General features: G+C 37.7%; 1 protein-coding gene across 1 annotated transcript; it reads left to right on the forward strand.

The window, feature by feature from the left end:
* Positions 1 to 17530: 17530 nt before the first annotated feature.
* Positions 17531 to 18526, forward strand: LOC114823463 (uncharacterized). Its single transcript, XM_029098939.1, has one exon. It carries the CDS (start codon positions 17531 to 17533, stop codon positions 18524 to 18526), a length of 996 nt encoding a protein of 331 aa, XP_028954772.1.
* Positions 18527 to 21520: the final 2994 nt, after the last annotated feature.

Here is a 21520-nt window from a genome sequence, read left to right on the forward strand (position 1 = left end):
TCAAAGGAATCATATAGAAAAGTATCACATTGGATAGTAGACATGAAACAAACTATCACTTAAACAATGTGATTAAGAGTATTGTATTAGAGAAGGACCGTATTGCATTGTAGTTGTAACTGGATAGGTTCTCCAACCAATTCTACTTAGCTTGGGTAACCATGACATACTGCTAGGTGTCACTCATGGTTTGTGGAAGCCCTACTGACTAGCAAACACTAATCATAAAGGGAGAATTGAAATGTGGTTTCAATTCACAATCGATCGTTAAGAGTAACAATCGCCCACTACCTCACTAATTAGAACCTAATGGATCGTACACCGAGTAAGGGCGATAGTGAAGAAATTAAATGAAATGGATATGCAATTAAATGGTTTAATTGAAGAATGGTTAAGATTAATTAATTAGTTAATTAATTATACGAAAGGTTCGTATTGGGCTTTTAAGTTGGTTTTGGGTTTCGGGGCCCAAAAGTGTTTTGGTCCATAAGGCCCATTATGTTTAAGTTGTATGACAACTAAAACAAAATGGGCAATAAGCCCAATCACAACATATAGGCCGGCCATGGTGAGGAGATGGTGAAAGTTTGCTTAATTGCAAGTTTGCCACTCACCAAAGAAAAGTGTTATAAAAGCAACTTTATAGCTATTTTCTCATTAAGGGTTTTCTTTGAGGCAAAGAGGTGAAACATTTTCTCTCTTTCTCTCTACAAAGAGGCCGGCCACTTAGGGAGATTAATCTAGCAATCTCTTATTCCCTAAGTCATCCATTTCATCTTCACATTTAACCCTTGGTGTGGAGACTTAGAGACATCAAACTTTTGGTGTTTTGGAGAACAAATCCTCAAATCCTCAAAGAAGCAAAGGAGCACTAAAAGGAGGAAAATCACAAGGAATATCCAAGGAGCTTGGAGGTGACTTGAAGGCCCTCCACTTGGGTGAATCCCTTGTGTAAACAAGGATGAGCTTCAAGGGTAAAGAAATTCTAAATCTTTACTTCTCTTTAATGTTGTTAAAGAGTTTATTGGTTCACCATATACTAGGCTTTGAAAGTCATGGGTTTTATGAATTGTTTTTGAATGCATGCCTACTTTAAAGTGTTAATAGTTTGCATATGTATTCAAATGTTCTTACTTGTTCTTAGCTAGGACAAATTTTTTCCTTCAAGTGGTATCAGAGCCTAGGCCTAGTTTATGGTGAATCCTTTTGGGTTTTGTGATTTTCATGATTTATGATTTAAATGTTGTAAATGTTACAAGCTTTGTTCTTGCTTTTGAATATATAAATTTTGCTAGAAAATTTAGCATCTCAAATGTTGTAGATGTACTTCATTTAAGCATGAATATTGGAACTAAAATTTGGTGCCATGAATATTGGGAAATTCGGCCAAATCCTTAGGGTGATTTTTTGGGTTCATGTTTGTCTTGTTAAAATGGTTGTAAGGTGACTTTTGGAACCCCTAAGTACCCTAGGATATTAGCCCTCTTTTGAGTGGTGAAAAATTGAGTTTTGGTGAGTGAAAACATTCATGGAGCTATTATGAGTTTTCATGGTGTTCTTCAATGTTCTTGAAGTTCTTGCCAAGAACAAAAAAGGTTTGAAGTTGTGATTCAAAAGTTTTATGTTTTTTCATAAAGTTTTGGTTTAATTTTGATGGGTGATAATTATTGGTGAAACATTAATTTTGGCTTTAATGTTTGTCAAAACTCTTTAATGTTTTACAAAACATTTTCTTACAAACCATCAATTTCACCTTTTCCTCACCCACCAAAATCAACTTGCATAAAATCCCTTTCGCACTCTTTCACACTCCAAAAACCGGCCACCCCCTAGTGGGGGTACTTTTGGGGCCTTTTATGCAATTACATAAAGTTTTGATACTTTTATGTATTTGCACTTTGGCCCAAAAATTTACGTTTTTACATTAAGGCCTAAAAACTCTAAAGGACGAATTGTTTTGATCCTTTAATGATGTTTTTACATTATTTAAATTTTGGGATCTAGTTGTAATTACATGAAGTTGTGGACTATTATGTTTTTACAAAGTGACCCCAAAAGTTTTTGTATTTGCATTATGGCCCAATTGTTGTGGTCATAGTTTCCTTTTGGCCCAAATAAAATGAGAACAAAATTGTTTTGTCTCTTTAATGAGAATTGGATTTTCATTTCATTTAGTTCCATTTAAATCAAATCTATGGATCCAAAAACCAATTGTTTAAGTTGCTTTCTTAGTTAATGTGATTAATTAAGAAAAGGGTGATTATGAACCAAAGGCCTCGATAATTGAGCTATGTGATTGGCCGTTTTACATTATGAATGTTTGGGTTTGGTAGTGTAGATTTGAATGTAATTTGATTAATTCAATTTGTTGTAAATGGACATAAGTCCATCATTTGTGTTGTAAAAGGGCATAAGCCCTTCTTATTATTTCATGTATTCCTTTTGTTTATATGTATGCAAAATGGAATAGTTGGGTCCAACGCCCAATAGGAAATAACGGTTTAATTGGATTAAACGCGTAACTAAAATCAACAACTATCTACCTTCAACCCAAGGTCCAACACAAGGCTCGTGTTGGATCAAATTAATCGGTTCATAATCATCCTAAAACCTAATATGACCATATAGTCCATATGAGGATGGAATGCGTTCGTTAGTAGTTCCATATAGTCTCACTTATTTCTTCGAAATAGTGGGAGTATTATAAACTACTAAATTCATATTAACTTGGACCAATGGTTATGATAGGCCCAAGTTCTTTTAATAAGATTAAAATGGTTTTGATGTAGCCCAAAACTACTCCCTCGACAAACGAATATTAAGTTGATAAGCGAGAGATGTTTTGAACATCTCTTTGTAGGCCTTCCACTGTGGTGGGCTCCAATCGTTTGTGACTCATGCACCGGCTTCACCCTATCATGGGGGAGTTCAAAGTATGTGCTTACATCCAGGAGGAGTCCATAAACATATGATGAGGTGAGTGTAGGCAACGAGGATAGCCGACATCGTATCATCGTGAGGCTATTCTTGAACCCCTTCACAAACTAAGCATGGTGGGAATAACTTAATCTAAGTGCAATGGAGCCGACATCGTATCATCGTGAGGCAACATTCTCTAGAGGCCAAACGGATGGGTAATTACAAAAGGTTGCAAATGAATAATGCGTTATTCTCTCATCATTATTTTTGCTAACCAACATCGTATCATCGTGAGGTGGGCTTGGTAATGGTGAGTCTCCCATACCCCGCTAAGAGTTCAATATAACTCTCGAATTCTATTGAGGGATGTGGAATTTGCCAAAAATAGTGGGTGGTACTATTTGATTCAAAGACCCAATCAAATAGTTTTAAAACAAACAATCTAATACGATTTATGTTATGTTATGTAGTTAATGACATGCCTAAAAATATACCCACCATTATACTTGACAAAAAGGGCCTTAAAGGCCAACGTTTCCTTGCTTGGTATCGCCACATTGAGAATGTCTCAAAGGTGAAAGACATATTGTATGTGCTTAAGCAATCCCCTCCTCATGTACCTCCTACGATGTTGGAAATGTGCCCTAAATCCAATCATATGATGATACTTTACGGACATTTCACATGTTAAACTAATCTAGTTTAACTATAAAAGGCAAAGATTATTGTTTGAGCCGTCTCATATAAATGTTATATGCTTAAACGATAAAGTCCAAGGAATATGTGATTGGGAGAATGTAATCTAATGAAGTTAGATTCATGAGACCATTCTTTCGTAGACACATCCTAAATGTTCCTGATCATAGGATTGCCAATTGGGCATTGACAGTCCGTCAAGATCGGTACGTGCTATGTCTTCTCTCAGGGAGAGTGACTAGTCTCGAGTCATTGGTGTGTGTGACATCAAGACAAGTACGTAAGTGCTCAGTAGAGTATGAGTTCACTGAACGCGATCAACGAAGAGTTCTCATACTCATGTCACATGAGAACTCATGGTTGGGATAATGCAAAGTAGTCCTTTGACCTGAGGCATCACAGTTGTCTTGTGGTTAAGTCCTTGATCTTTGATTATGTCAAACGTCATTCCATTGGAGTGTCCACGGCATCGTTGGGGTTAAGCCACTTAGTCATGAAGGCAAGTGAATGCGCAACAAGGGATCTCTAACCTTCAAACTGTTTGAGGGAGAATACTCTATGATATGATTACGAATCTTTGGCCAAAGTATGAATGAGATTTAGGAAAACGTTCCAAATCACATTCAAGGTAATCATATAAGCACACGAATCACATTGGATAGTAGACATGAATAAATAAACTATCAAACCAAACAATGTGGTCAAGAGTATTGTATTAGAGAAAGACCGTATTGCATTTGTGATCCCAAACTGAATAGGTTTTCTCTACCTCTTCTGATTAGCTTGGGTAACCATGATATGCTGCAAGGTGTCACTCATGGTTTGTGGAAGCCCTAAATGTGTGTAATCACTAAAGGGAGAATTGAAAGTAAGTTTCAATTCATAATCGATGTAAAATGGTTTTAATCGCCCACTGCCTCGCTAAAAGGAACCTAATGGATCGCACACCGTGTAAGGAGGAGATTGAAGAAACAATGGAGATGAGTATGAATGATTAAATGGTTTAATCATTTATTTATGGCAAGGATTAATTAATATGTTAATTAATCAAACGAATAAGTTCGTTAAAGACCTCGGGATAGTTTTGGACCTTAAGGCCCAATGGGCTTCGAACGTCAAGCCCATTAACTTAAGTTGTATGACAACTTAATGAATAATGATTCACAAAGGCCCAAACAACCCAAAAATACCCCAAGGCCGGCCATGATGTTTAGGGTAGTGAACTTGGACTTATTTACAAGTTTGCCACTCAAATGAATAAAGGTATAAATATGACTTTATAGCCAAAATTCATTAGGGTTTGTTTTGGAGAAAATTGGTGAGAACTTGTCTCTCCATTTCTCTCTAAAGAGGCCGGCCACCTTGGGGGTGCATCTTGCAATCCCACTACTCCAAGGTCACTCATTTCTTCTCCAATCTCTCCTTGGTGAAGAGACTTAGAGGTTCTCAATTTTGGGAACTTGGAGAAACCTATTCTTCCATCCAAATCCATAGATTTAAGATGCAAGGAATGAAGGCCCTCTCTTTGGGTGATTAGCCTTTGCTTATGCAAAGAGGAATCTACAAAGGTATAAATTTCAACTCACTATGTTTTGAGTTGAGTTTTGGTTCACCAATCTACTAGGCTTTGAATTTCATGGTTAATGTTTTGTTTTTAAGTGCATGCAACCATGATTCCGCCTTTAATTGTTAATTGCATGCTTATTGATGTTGCTTAAATGAACATGTTTTCACAAAATAATCCTTCATACGAAACTAGCTTCAAAGGAGGAGTGTCAAAAATATGTTAGACACTATGAGGATGACCTACAAGCCAAATGCTTAATCCTCACTTCACTTAGTGAGGAGCTTATGAAGCTACATAAGCACATGGATACTTCTTGTGCCATGGTTGAAAGTTTGCATAAGATGCATGACAATGAGACTAGTAATGTACGATTCTCAAATGTTTGTAGTCTAATGAATGCCAAAATGGCAAAGGGGACATCGGTCCATAAACATGGACAAAAGATGGAAAAGATATTTAAAGATCTTAAAAGTTTAGGAACTTCCATCGATGGGAAAATGGCCCAAGACTTTTTCCTTGCATCTTTCTCGGATGATTTCACTAAGTTTATTGTAAACTATAAAGTGAATAGATTCGATCATGCTTTAAACGAGATGATTGACATGTGCTGTAAATTTGAAAAAGGTTTCAAAAGGGACAGTGGGAGTGAGAATGCAATCACAAGGAAAAGGTTGCATAAGAAGAAGGCAAAGAAATCCAAAGGAACATGCTTTCATTGTGGAAAGGATGAACGTTGGAAGAAGAAATACAGGGTGCGCATTGCGAGCCTTATGACACGAACTTTTGAAGAGACTATTTCTGTCATAGAGAGTGCTTTTACAGTGAGCTCCAATTCCTGGATATTTGATTCAGGCGCTAGTCAACATATCTGTAATACGATGCAGGGACTAGTGGGGAGCAAGTCACTGCGCAATGGGGAGATGGTTGTGCGAGTTGGGAACCGCACTAAAATCTCTGCAAAAGCAATAGGCACCTACATTCTTAACCTACCCTCTGGGGAAGTCCTGGAACTTAAAAATTGTTTATATTTACCTTCATGTATAAAGAATTTGATTTCCATCTCTAAGCTTTTACGAGATGGGCACTCAGTATTGTTTGACAAAATGAGTTGCACTTTATACTTGAACGGTCGTATTATCTCTCATGGTAATATGATAGAGGGACTTTTTCACCTAAAGACGAATAGTGGGATGCACTGTATTGCAGGCGGGAATACCTCAAAACCCAAAAGGGCTAGAGAAGAAGTTAACCAAGAAAATATGTGGCATCTTAAACTTGGACATGTGAACCTTGATAAGATTCACAAGATGTCGAAAGACGGATATATCCGCCCATTAGGTAATGACCAAATGGGTACTTGTGAATGTTGCTTGAAAGGGAAGATGACTAAATCTCCATTTACTGGAAAGAGAGAGTGTGCCATTGAAATTCTAGGGTTAATCCACACTGACGTATGTGGACCTATGTCTACTACGTCGAGAGGAGGCTTCTCCTACTATATCATATTCACCGACGATCACTCTCGGTTTGGCTATGTGTATCTTATGAAGTACAAGTCAGAATCCTTTGAAAGGTTCAAGGAATTCAAGAATGAAGTTGAGAAGCAAACTGGGAAACAGATAAAGATCCTAAGATCGGATCGAGGGGGTGAATATCTGAGTAATGAGTTCCTAGATTATCTCAAAGAGTGTGGAATAATATCATAGTGGACTCCACCGGGAACTCCACAACTTAATGGAGTTTCTGAAAGGAGAAATCGAACCTTGATGAACATGGTTCGTTCTATGATGAGTTCCGTTGATCTACCAGTAACATTCTGGGGATACGCTCTATATACAACAGCTTACTTGCTTAATAGAGTACCTTCCAAGTCAGTTTCACAAACGCCCTATGAGATATGGCATGGAAGAAAGCCAAGTTTTAATCATGTTAAGATTTGGGGTTGTGAAGCATATGTCAAGAAGCTTGAAGCTACTAAGCTTGAAGCGAGATCAGTAAGGTGCTATTTTGTGGGATATCCTAGAGAAACTATGGGATATGAGTTCTACCATCCAGACGACCAGAAAGTCTTTGTCGCCAGAATGCTAAGTTTCTAGAGGACAAATTTGTTCTCAAAAGAACTATAAGCAAAGAGATGGAAATTAATGAGATTAATAATGAACCACAAACAAGCACTCGACAAGTTGACAACCCTGTTCCTGAACCCCTAGCTCCACGTAAATCTGAACGGGTTAGTAAGCCACCTAAGAGGTATGGCTTAGACAATGACTTTGCGGAATTGCACCTTCTAGGTGACAATGACACAAAGGAGGACCCTAGGGACTACACTGAAGCAATGTCCGACATTGATTCAAAGAGATGGCAAGAGGCCATGAAATCCGAGATGGATTCCATGTATCAAAATTAGGTCTGGACTCTTGTAGACCCTCCAGAAGGTATTGTACCTGTTGGAAACAAATGGGTCTTCAAGAGGAAGATAGGCGTTGATGGGAACGTGGAGACTTATAAGGCTAGACTCGTAGCCAAGGGTTACAGGCAAAGAGAAGGGATTGACTATGAAGAAACTTTCTCTCCTGTAGCCATGATTAAGTCCATTCGGATTTTGCTTGCTATAGCTGCGTACCATGATTATGAGATATGGCAAATGGACGTGAAGACGGCCTTTCTGAACGGCTACCTAGAGAAAGAGCTCTATATGACTCAACCAGAAGGTTTCATGTCCAAGTCTGAAAAGACTAAGGTATGCAAGCTTCAAAGGTCCATTTATGGACTTAAGCAAGCCTCCAGGAGCTGGAACATTCGTTTCGACACTGAAATCAAAACGTTTGGTTTTACTCAAAACGAAGACGACAATTGTGTTTATCAAAAGGTCGTTGGGGAAGCAGTAGTATTCCTAGTGTTATATGTAGATGACATATTACTATTCGGGAATGACACTGCAATACTTTCTTCTGTAAAAGTGTGGTTGTCCAAAACCTTCCACATGAAAGATTTAGGAGATGCATTTTATGTACTTGGGATAAAGCTCTATCGTGATAGATCCAGAAAATTAATTGGATTATCCCAATCTATGTACATTGATAAGGTGCTAAGTAGGTTCCAGATGGAACAATCTAAGAAAGGTTTTCTTCCTGTTAGACATGGAATTCACTTTTCTAAGTCCATGGAACCTAAGACTCCTGAAGAGATACGGCAAATGAATATGATTCCTTATGCTTCCGCTATAGGGAGTTTCATGTATGCCATGATATGCACAAGGCCTGATATTGCATATGCTGTGAGCATTACTAGTCGATATCAATCTAACCCAGGACCAGAACACTGGGCAGCTGTCAAGACGGTCCTTAAGTACTTAAGAAGAACTAAGGACATGTTCCTCGTATATGGAGGAGCAGCAGAGTTGCGAGTGGAAGCCTATACAGACGCAGATTTCCAATCTGACGTCGATGATAGAAGTTCCAACTCCGGATATGTATTCACTCTGAATGGTAGGGCTGTCAGTTGGAAGAGCAAGAAACAGAGTGTAATTGCTGATTCCACAACAGAGGCTGAATATGTCGCTGTAGCTGAATGAAGGGAAATTTATGAGTTTCATGTGGGATTTCTAGATGACTAGCATGCATATACAATTCAACAATATATATACATGAGCAACGGAAGCATGTTATCAAATAAAATCAAAGCTATAGTCATGCAAATCCCCTTCAAGGTTCATAGGTTTATATATAATGCATCAAAACATTTTAAAGAATCAAGAACAAAGTCAAGGAATAGATCTATACCTCTTGATCTTGATTTTAGACCAAGGATGGACCACCTCCAATCTCTTTGCTCCTTGAAATCCTTGAGCCTAGCTTCCCTCCTTGCCTCCTCCACTTTGAAAGAATGAGTGCTCCTAGGTTCTCTTCAAGTTTCCAAAGTAGGAAACCTCTAAAGATCCTCACCCACTAGTGTAATGAGAAGGATGAAGGAATAACCAAAAGGGTGAAAGATTGTTAGCTCTTTTTCCCTTAAGGTGGCCGGCCCTTGTGAGTATTTGAGAGAGTTTTCTTTAGCCTCTTTTTAGTTCTAAACACACAAAAAAAAACCCTTAAGAAACATTTGCTATAAAGTTCCTTTTATAGACAAAAGAAACCTAGTCAACAACTTGACTATTCTTCTCTCCTAAACACCTAATATGGCCGGCCCTCTTTGTGTTGTTTGGGCTTTGGGCTTTCATTTATTTCAAGTCATCCAATGCTTGAATAAAAGCCCAATGGGTTTGGGCCCAATGGGTTTGGGCCCAATGGACCCAATTAAACCCGAACGTTTCTTTAAGCCCAAAACGATCTTTATCGCTTTTATGATTTCTTTAGACTTTTCTAAATTAATCACAACACATAATTAATCCAATTAATTGTTTCCATCATCCATTAATTACTCACTACAATAGTGTATTGGTGAACAATCTTTTAGGTTCTAATTAGCAAGGCAGTGAGGTGATTGGCACTAATCCAATTAATTCAATCACTTAGTGAATTGAAACTTCATTTCAATTCACCATTCTTCTTTGATGACTACATTTAATCATCTAGAAGAACTCACAAGCTATGATTGACATCTAACCATATGTCATAGCTACCCAAGCTAATGTAGAAGTTTATTCAGAGAACCTATTCAGTTAGAATTACAATGTAATTCGATCCTTCTCTAATACAATACTCTCAATCACATCATTAGGGTATGGATGTATTATGTCAAACCCCTAATGTGATTATTCCTTCTTATATGATTCATTTGAGTCGTATAGGAACGCATTCCTTTTAATACGCTCGATACTTCGGCCGAAGATTCCCGAATCATATCTTAGAGCATTCTTCCTATCTTATTGAGGATTAGAGATTCCTTGTTGCGCATACACTTGCCTTCATGACTAAGTGGCTTAACCCCAATCATGCCGTGGACACCCTCGAATGGGGAGACTTTGACATAATCAAAGATTAAATACTTAGCCACAAGACAACGACGATGCCTCAGGTCTAAGGACTACTTACATTATTCCAACCATTAGAGTTACTTGCTTGACATATGAGTAGACCTCCATGCAAGTACTCTCGTTCGATTGTGTTCAGTGAACTCATTCCCCTAATGAGCACCTACATACTTGTCTTAGTGTCACAACACGAATGGGATGAGACTTTCCATCCTTCCATTTGAAGCAGACACAGTATGTACCAGTCTACGCATTGTCAGTATCCCTCCGACAATCCAATGACTAGGAACCTTTTGGACATTTGGTTATGTGAAGAAGGTCTCTGTAATCTAACATCATTAGATTACTTCTTCAATCAATCTATTGTCCATGGATACACTATTTAGGACATATATCGTTCATTGAGATAGTCTTAATTCGTGTTTTTGCCTTTGATGTATAAGATTCATCCATACATCCATTCATTTGTCCTGAAAGATTTCTTCTAAAGATTGACTTTCAGGGCATATTTCCAACACTGAAGCCGGCAAAGAAGCGTTCTGGATGAAGAAGTTCATCACTGAACTTGGAGTGGTTCCAACCATTACATCACCAGTAACTTTGTACTGTGATAATAGTGGGGCGATAGCTCAAGCCAAGGAACCCAGGGCTCATCAAAAGAACAAGCATTTTGACAGGCGCTTTAATATCATTAGAAGATATGCTGCCGAGGGGAAAGTTAACATCCTCAAAGTTGCCTCAGCCGATAACGTAGCAGATCCACTGATGAAGCGAATGTCTCAAATCCAACTTGACCGCCATATGGAAAAGATGGGTATTAGATACATGTGAGGATGACTTTGAGTGGAAGTGGGAGATTGTTGGAATTATGCCCACAAAGCCACTCATTTGATGTAATAGCTTTTTGGAATACTTAATGTATTAAACTTTTATATGTTTAATGAAGGACAAAGCTTATTGATGATCACTATTTATTGTATCATGTGTTTAAGTAATAAGGGAATCCAAGGGACGTATTTGATCTAAGAGACAAGTGATCTAAGTGAGTTAGATTATCGAGACCATTCTCTTATGTTCATTCCTAAAACGTTCCTAGCCATAGGATTGCCAATTGGGTATTGACAATCCGCTAAGGTTAGTATGTGTTATGTCGACTCAAGCTTGAGTATGACTAGTCTCAAGTCATTTGGTGTTGGACACTAAGACAAACACATAGGTGCTCGAAAGAGTAATCGAGTACACTGAACAACGATCGGAAGAGAGTTCGAACATACATGTTATGTAAGAACTCGAAAGTTGCAATATGCAAAGTAGTCCTTTGACCTGAGGCATCATAGATGTCTAATGGTTAGGTCCTTGATCTTTGATCATGTCAACGGCATTCCATCGGAGTGTCCACAACATTGTTGGGGTCAAGCTATCTAGTCATGTAGGCATATGAATGCACAACAAGGGATCTCTAACCTTCCATGGTGGAAGGAGAATACTCTAAGATATGATTCGTGAGTCTTTGGCCAAAGCAAATGAATATAACTTTGGAAGTTTGTTCCAATTCATATTCAAAGGAATCATATAGAAAAGTATCACATTGGATAGTAGACATGAAACAAACTATCACTTAAACAATGTGATTAAGAGTATTGTATTAGAGAAGGACCGTATTGCATTGTAGTTGTAACTGGATAGGTTCTCCAACCAATTCTACTTAGCTTGGGTAACCATGACATACTACTAGGTGTCACTCATGGTTTGTGGAAGCCCTAATGACTAGCAAACACTGATCATAAAGGGAGAATTGAAATGTGGTTTCAATTCACAATCGATCGTTAAGAGTAACAATCGCCCACTACCTCGCTAATTAGAACCTAATGGATCGTACACCGAGTAAGGGCGATAGTGAAGAAATTAAATGAAATGGATATGCAATTAAATGGTTTAATTGAAGAATGGTCAAGATTAATTAATTAGTTAATTAATTATACGAAAGGTTCGTATTGGGCTTTTAAGTTGGTTTTGGGTTTCGGGGCCTAAAAGTGTTTTGGTCCATAAGGCCCATTATGTTTAAGTTGTATGACAACTAAAACAAAATGGGCAATAAGCCCAATCACAACATATAGGCCGGCCATGGTGAGGAGATGGTGAAAGTTTGCTTAATTGCAAGTTTGCCACTCACCAAAGAAAAGTGTTATAAAAGCAACTTTATAGCTATTTTCTCATTAAGGGTTTTCTTTGAGGCAAAGAGGTGAAACATTTTCTCTCTTTCTCTCTACAAAGAGGCCGACCACTTAGGGAGATTAATCTAGCAATCTCTTCTTCCCTAAGTCATCCATTTCATCTTCACACTTAACCCTTGGTGTGGAGACTTAGAGACATCAAACTTTTGGTGTTTTGGAGAACAAATCCTCAAATCCTCAAAGAAGCAAAGGAGCACTAAAAGGAGGAAAATCAGAAGGAATATCCAAGGAGCTTGGAAGTGACTTGAAGGCCCTCCACTTGGGTGAATCCCTTGTGTAAACAAGGATAAGCTTCAAGGGTAAAGAAATTCTAAATCTTTACTTCTCTTTAATGTTGTTAAAGAGTTTATTGGTTCACCATATACTAGGCTTTGAAAGTCATGGGTTTTATGAATTGTTTTTGAATGCATGCCTACTTTAAAGTGTTAATAGTTTGCATAAGTATTCAAATGTTCTTACTTGTTATTAGCTAGGACAAATTTTTTCCTTCATATTGCCATATAGGTCATAGTAGTGACTCCGGCTAGATTGAGTTTGAGCTATGAATTCAGCTGTACAGACTACCACAAGGGTTCCGGCTAACGTATTATATTTCTATGAAATCATTCTTACCTGAATTGTTTACTTTGTTATATCTTGGCATGGCATGCATAAGTTTATGATTATGTGAAGCATGAAATGATTTGATACGCGTTCATATATATATTTATGTATATGCTTATATCTATTTTCTGGGAAAGTAACCATATACTTGTTTTACAGAGAGGGGTTATTATATTTAAAGGAAAATAAGGTTTTCATATAAATGTGTTTTACTGACCCACTCAACTTTGTTTTTGCCCCTCCAGGTCTTAGATAGCAGAGTTTGGTGGCCAAGAGGACTCCAACGGTGTTCTGACAGAATCCGAAAAAGTAGGATTCACCTTTGGGTGTTGTATTTTAGCAATCATCCTACTCGATTGCAACTAGAAACTCTTATTGCTCTGAAAGTGTATTTATCCACTTAAACTCTCATTGGCATCCTTTCTTAATTGGGATTGTTAGTTAATAGGTTTTAAATTGTTAGTATTTCTCTTTCTCTTTATCGCTTCCGCTTTGCGCTCATGGCTACGTCACTCTCACGTGACGGCCAGCACGTCTCGACTCCGGTCGGGGTGTGTCAGTAAATCTCTAGGGTTTTGTGTTTAGAAATCTTATAAAGAATTAAAGATCCATAATCAGTATAAGTATTTTACTAATATGATTATAACAACACAAAGCTTGTTGTCAAGTTGGCTGAAGCAAGCACTCTCAACCTGGAGGTAAGAGGTTTGAAACAGTTGGCCTCTAGATTTTAAGTATTTGTTACAAATTTATATAATTAATATATATTAAATAATTAAATAAATAAATAAAAATTGGTTCGGTCCAGTCCAATTTCTGGACCACCAAAACTGAAATCGAACCAACCTATTTCGGTTCGGTTTGGTTCACTTAGTTCAGTTCGATTTTTTTTGGCTTCAGTTCGATGTTTGACTAGATTTTTTTTCGGTTTTTGATTTTTTAAACCCACCCCTAGGTGTAGTGCCATGAGCAACACGATTTCTTTTCCATGTATGGTTGATAATTATATGGGTTGTTTAGATATAAGCCCATACAATCATATACCTCGGATAAAAACCCACCTATGAATAAACATCTAATAAAAATCCAAAATTTAAATAAATTGCCACATAAAAAAATAAGTAACCTATTAATATAAGTTATTTACAATGTATGCCACAACTTTCTATAACCGTTCTCATACAACCATTATTAGTCAACCATTATGGATAACGTTTTTAACATTTCTTTTATTTGTCAAATAATGAATTATTATAATGCACTACCATATGTCCTAACTATATGACTTTAGATAAATTATTTTGTGAATACAAAAACATATATATAGTAAAACATAAAATAGAAGATACATTTTTTGAAAAGTTAAATTGCAGGTAAATTATATTCATATATATATATATATTATATATATATATATATAAATATATAAATTGTAGATACACCGTTGTTGTAAAAAAAGGGAAATTTTTTAATATAAAATTGTATAGACATTATTGTCACAATAGGTAAATTAGTTTCATATAAAATTAAAAAGTAGGTAAATTATATTCATACAAAAATAAAATTGTGGATACGTTATTGTTAAGTAAGAACAGGTAAATTTTTATCCTAAAATTTGAACAATAAATAAATTATTTTTGTACATACATTAATTTTTTAAAAATTAAACAATAGGTACATCATTAGCTTCACAAATTATACACAGTAGGCAAGTTATTTTTGCTAAAACTAAACAATAATTAAATTATTTTTGAAGATACATTAATGTTGTAAAAATTAAATAATGTTGTAGTCCTATTAGATTAGGAATGTGATTGTGTAAATCCTAGTGTATATAGAATATCTTGGAATATTCTCCTTTGTAGATATTATCCTATTAAAGTTGTAATCCTATTAGGGTAAGGATTTAACCTATCCTACTACTATAAATAAAGGCACAATGGGGTGATACAACACACACCTCAGAATTACATCTCTCTCATCTCTCTCTCTTGCCGTTGGCCCTCTCCTTCTCTAGTCCTAAATACAGTTCAGTCAATTAGGCATACAACACGTTATCAGCACGCTATTTCCAGAAGCTAAGGAACTCAAGGATCATAGGAGGAGGCTCTTCTACATAATCAAAGGCTTAATCGTTTTTTGCGAATGAGGTTCTTTTAAAATAAATTAAGATATTTGAACGACCTTGAATGTGACAGCCCGTCCCGCATTAATGTTCTCGTAAGTGTAAGGTTAATGTATTATCCTTAAGCGTTTTAAAGACTTAGAACTTTAGGGTTTGTTTAGTGCCTTAAATTTTTGTTAAAGTTGGACGGTTTGTATGTTAGTGTTTGAATTATTGTAACCTTTGTACTGTGCATACACGGGTTACACATTTCTCCCCCTTTTTCATTGTTCTCCCGGGATTCCCTCAATCATACTCCCTCTTTCCCTCAGTCCTGCTCCCTCAAACTCATCCTCATTCTCTCTCTCCCGACAAGCTCTCTCTCACTCCCTCTCCCTTTCTACACTCACGGCAAAACAACAAGACTCTCAAAAATTTCACAGATCGAAGAAAATAAAACCACAATCGTCTTCGTCTCGACGATACGAGTCCAACCATACCTATTTCAGGTAAGATCTCTAACGTTTTCACGTCGAAATCACGAGCACCGATTTGGGTACTATTCATCAACTTTTTATTGGTTGATTTTTAGGACTTTTCAAGCTTATAGGAAGCTTCTTGAGGTCCTTAGGAGGCTCGGGGTAGTTCGTTGGAAGTTTTTGGACGTAAGAACACGGAGATCGACAAGTTCAAAGTTTGGCCGGAGATTTCGAGGCTTTTTCCGGCAAATCCCCAGCGATTTAGGGGTCAAGGTAGGTATGAATGTGTTCGTCTCATCAATATCTTCATTTTGATATAAAGTACTTTGAAAATGGTGAAGAAATGAAGAAGTTATGACGTTTTGAAAAATACCCAGAAATTCCGGCAAAACCCCGCCGCCGGCGAAACCAGTCTGGCGACCCAAGGAAGAAGACGACGCGCGTGCGTGGGCCGAGCTGTTGGTGGCGCGTGAGGGCGCGTGCGGTGTCCAAATCGGGTTCTAAAAATTGCTACGTGTAGGTCACGGTGGTATATTCACATACCCAAATTGAGCAATATATGAGAAGTTATTAGCGAATGTTGTGTATGTGCTTTTAAATGATGTTTGTATAATTATTCTTTTATAGGTGAGACTTATACCGAGGAGGAAAGTAACCAAACTAGGCGTGGGGGTTACGAACCGGCTACTTATCAGTGAGTGGGCAGTTATTTTTCAGTATATATATATGTATGCTTGACGTTTTTCCCAGAAAACGTATTTAAAGGAAATGTGATTTAATTATCCTGTCATATATGCATCATATTTTAGTATGTGCATTATTATAATTATGCATATTGTTGCATGGTGCTGAGGAGGCCCAGGTAAGCTACATGTGAGTATATTATGCTAGTAACGATTATGAGATACGATGTTGGTTATGATTGAGATATAATGAATTATATGATTGAGATATGATTGAGAGCTCATTCACTTGCACACGTATATTAGTGCTCCCGCCCAGAGTTAGGGGCACAGTCTTTCACGTGATGTTCACCTCCCGCACCGCATGCTCGCCTTGGATCCAAGTTAGGTGCACAATCCTGTCGTATAGACACTTTTAGTGGGTTCGACTCGTAGGTGACCCACGATTTATCGCACAGTCTTCACGTGATTGTAGCACTAGAGCATATTATGTTATATACAGTGATGAATTGCAGACCATGTGAGGTGGTATTGAATGTGTGCAAGATATACATATATATACATGATGTGATGAGATGATTATGAGCTATATGTGCAGCTGAAGGCTGAGTTGATTATAATGAAAGAGTATGAACTATGTTTATAGCCGAGTGCTGAATTGATTATATGTTATTCCATCATATTCACTTAGAGATAACGAGCATTCAGTTATGATACTTTGGCATGACATACATTCATATTGTCTAGCATGATTTGAGATATAGTACGTATATGAATATATACTTTATTTCTGGGAAACTATACTTGTTTTACGGCGAGGGGTTAGTATATTCAAAGAGAAAATAAGGTTTTGAAGAAGTTTGTTTTGCTGACCCAGTCAACTTTGTTTTGCGCCCCTCCAGGTTCTAGGTAGCGTTTGTTGTTGGATCTCGAGGTTTCCAGCTGAAGTTCTGACAAACCATCACTCATGTAGGATTATCTTCGAGTGTTGTAAATTAGTACATCTTATGTTCGACTGCACTTAGACCTTGTGCTCTGGTTGTGTATTCACACTTAAACTTATCTTATAACCTATGGTATTTGGTTTTAAATTATTCGTACTTTCCTTAAAATATCGCTTCCGCACTGCGCACATGGCTACGTCACGCTCACGTGACGGCCAGCATGCCTTGACTTTGGTCAGGGTGTGTCAGTTTGGTATCAGAGCCCTAGGTTGCAGTCCTGCATATTTTGTGAACTTCCTTAATTATTTTTGGTATCTTCTGTCAGAACTATGCCGCCTCATAGAGATCCACGTACTTCTTCTGAGCCTGGTTTTCCCGATATCACTCAGTTAGGGGAAGCCATAGCCAATGCCATTCAAGCTTCACTTCGCCCTTTTCAGAAAACTCCTTTAGAGGCAGTGTACAATTTGAAATTACCTACTTTTATGGGTAATGAAGGACATGAAGGGGCCGAGCGATGGCTTGAGCATGTAGAGAAGACTTTTCGGGTTATGCAGAGTCAAGGCAATCTCCTTGCTGAAAGGTGGGTTGAGACTACCACTTGGTTTTTGGGTAAAGAGACTGCATCTTGGTGGGAACAAGAATCTCGTGGATGGTTGCCTGAAGAGGTAGCAAATTGGAAGAATTTTAAGGATTCGTTCTATAAGATGTTTATTCCTCCAGCCTATCTTGACCGAAAGAAGCAGGAATTCATCAGTTTGAAGCAAAGAAAGATGTATGCTAATGAGTACTATCGGAAATTTACCGATTTGTCTCGATATGATTCTGAAATTGCTGCTAATCCTGTTGAGATGCTCAGACGTTTCAAGAGGGGTACTAAAAAGAAGTGGCGTTCCATGGCTACTATTGCAAGCTGTACCACTTATCAGGAGTTTTATGAGGTTCTGTTGAACATTGAGGATTCAGAAAATTTACCCAGTGACAGTGAAGAAGAAGAAAAAGATAAGAATCAAAAGAGAAATGATAAGGGTAAAGGTCAGTTTTCTCAAGAACCTAAGAAAGCACAAAGTTTCAAAAGAAGTGGTATGGGCTCGAGTTCTTCTAGTGGAGGTTTTGGTTTCTCAGATCAAAGGCGTGGAGGTAGATTTTATGGAGGCCCTAAATTCCAGAGACAGAGAGGTTTTGGTGGTTCTGGAGGTTCAACTGCTCCTCTTTGCCGTAGGTGCAATAATCGACACTTTGGAGAATGTCGTCGAGGTAGCAGTGGGTGTTATACTTGTGGTCAGATGGGGCATATGGCTAAGTACTGTCCCCAAAGCCAGTAGAGACCTCAACAACCTTTCATACCACAGCCAGCTCCGACTCAACAGCCTTTTGTGTTTTGCTGCACACGCACGACACCTAGCCTTCAGCCTAGTAGGGTTTTTTATAGGCATGCAACCTCAACCCACTTCCAAGGGGCCTGCAACTCTCAATAAACTTGTCCAATGCGTCTCTGGCCTACAGACCAATAACCTTATGTTCTTGGGCCTCGTCCCTTGCCCTAGGCTCATTTCCAGCAAGCCTGCGTTGCTTGCTAGGCTTTGCCAACCCTCAGCCTAACCTGCCAACAACTTTAGAGCTGCTGAGCTTATACTGTTGTAGACATGAAAATTTTTTTACATACAAATAATGCATCACAAAGCTTCACGCGGTGTATGACTCATCACAAATGAACAAGTCATCAATGACATTTGGCACAAATTAAGCAAAGGAAGTACAAAACCTTCCTAAAAGTCGGCTAAAGGGAGAAAATCCCTTTCAAAATCGGCAAGGGGTCCAAGTTGCTCCCAAAATCAGAAAGAAAGTTAAAGCATCTTCATAAAACAAGCAAGAATTGAAGATTGTTCACAAAATAGGTAGTAAGCCCTATAATTCGGCCAAGGTAAGGGAAAGTGGCTGAAATTAAGACACAAAACATGCCTAAATTCTCCCATGGACGAATCAAGACACAAATCAAAGCCAAATCCATCCAAGGGCAAGCTTTAAGAAGTCTATAAATACAAGGTCCTTAGACAAGTAAAAAGGTCGGCAATTTTCTACATTGAAGGGGTCAACAATTTCTACATTCAAGGTGGACCATTTCTACATTCAAGGGGGATCATTTCTACATTGACGGGCCGAAATTCTCACAAAAGGAGAACCTCTGCCAAATCTTTGAAGACTAATACGTTGCCAAAGCTCTATTCGAAGAACGCACAACCAAAGCCGAAGCACTCCATTGAAGAATCAACAAGAACTCGTGCTGATTCCTTCAAGACTTTATTGCAAGCTCAAAACTTGTAATGATGTTCGATTCAAGATCAAGTTGCCAAGACCCTTGAATCAACAAAATCCTACATCAACACTACCTTTGCTACAACTTTAAGGTGAAGACCATCCAAGCATCGTTTCAAGCTCAAAACTTGAAGCAATTTTTCAATCGTTTGTCCGAGATCAAGTCATCATGACCCTTGGATCAATGATAGACGCATATTTATGCGACTTAGTTAACTAGTTTTCTTGCATTTACGTTATTAGTTCTTAGTTATTTTAGTACTTTAAGCCATTTTCGTGTGTTTGTAGGTCCAAAGGGTTAAGGTAGCAAGAAAGTGCATTTTGGTGCATTTTGGAGCAGTTTTGAGCTTGGAATGGATTACTTATGATATGAGCAAGATGGATGGACGAATTTGAAGAAAAAAAGAGGCTAGGAACATGCTAAAAATCTGGTGAATCAAATACAAGTTGCAAGAAGGGATAAATTTCTAGAAGGATTGGCCAAAACTTCACTCAAAACCATGCATACCCCATAAAATTCATCAATGCCGTGGCCTTCCCTTTGTTTTACTTCCACCAGATTTTTTAGTGATGATGCAATGCCTATCTCACTATGACATTTGAGTGGATGATGCAATGCTTAACTCACCATGACATGTGAGTGGATGACTCAAAACCTACCCTCACCAACAATTCTCCACCTTGCCATGCCTTACCTACTTCATTCCACCAGATTTTTGCATTAAACATGTCCATCCTCTTCCTATAAATACCATGGCAGCAACCTCATTCAAATCATCCAGAAATTAACCATTCTCCAAGCCTTTCCTTGCCTCTCCTACATATCTAAACCCCTTCCCATCCATTCCTCCAAATAACCAACCCTTCAACATCATTCCAACCTTGTTGTTGCGGCAAGGAGTAGGAGAAAAGTCCTTGGACGCACTTGCTATCCAACATGGATCGTTGGAACGTTTAGGTGCTTTCTTCCCTTTGTTTTTCAATGTTTAAATTTGTTTATCTTTGTTTTGTAATAATGAGGAACTAAACCCCCCTTGGCTAGGGGGGGATTCGAAATACATGTTTATGCTTGCGTTATGATTTGATTACTTCTAATTGCGTTTCATAAGTTGTGAATTCAATTTACTTATCTATGTGAATTACATTGATTTGTGTGTGTTGGTTGAGAGTGCACGCTTAATTATCATGCATAAATTGAATGCTAGGATATAAGGAAATTTCACCTAATCGTTATGGAATTATATTCACAAGTAGTAAAGGTTGATGATCTCAATCGCGTTAAGTAAATTCTTGGCATAAGTTTCATGCAATCATAGTAACAAGTGCTTCGTTAATGCTTATGGTTTTCATAGAATTTAATGATTCTTGCTTGTATCTCTATTATGCAATCATGTAGGGGACTTGTGGTGAATGTTTTGGGTTGTCGTATGCAATCATCCAATTCAATAACGTTAGGAAAATCTGAAGGTTAATTTAAGCGGACCTAATTAACTTGGGGCGTTGAGAATTCATGGTTTATTGAAATGCAATTGGAAATCGTTTTGTATGCAAGTATAACATGTGTGGAGATGAAACCCTTAGCTAGCCTTCCATTATCCATTCAACCCAAAATTGTTTAAAATCTATTTAAGTTTTTAGTTTATTCGTTTTTACTTTCAACTTCACCAAACTCAAATCCCCCTTTTACTTTCTTGTTTTAAAATCTTTTGTTTACATTTTTAACTTTGTTTCTTTTTGTTTTTGAGTCAGTTTAGAGGTTTTAGCAAGCCCTCCTAATCCCCGGTTTAGAACGATCCCTACTTACATACTTTGCTACAATTGTCAAAAGAGGGTTTAATTTGTGTGCTTATATTATTCGCATCAAATTTTGGCGCCGTTGCCGGGGATTAGCAACTTTGCTAAATCCCCATTGTTTCTTTTTATTTCTTTTTTGTGTGTTTTAATTTTAGTTTTAATTTTATTTTGTTTATTTCAGGTACTAGTTTATGACTCGTAGTTCTCAA

This window comes from Malus domestica, chromosome 10 (genome assembly GCF_042453785.1).
Source record: "Malus domestica chromosome 10, GDT2T_hap1".
Classification (NCBI taxonomy): domain Eukaryota; kingdom Viridiplantae; phylum Streptophyta; class Magnoliopsida; order Rosales; family Rosaceae; genus Malus; species Malus domestica.

Excerpts from the sequence above, each read along its gene's own strand:
- LOC114823463 (XM_029098939.1), top strand. The coding sequence starts at position 17,531 with ATGCCGCCTCATAGAGATCCACGTACTTCTTCTGAGCCTGGTTTTCCC.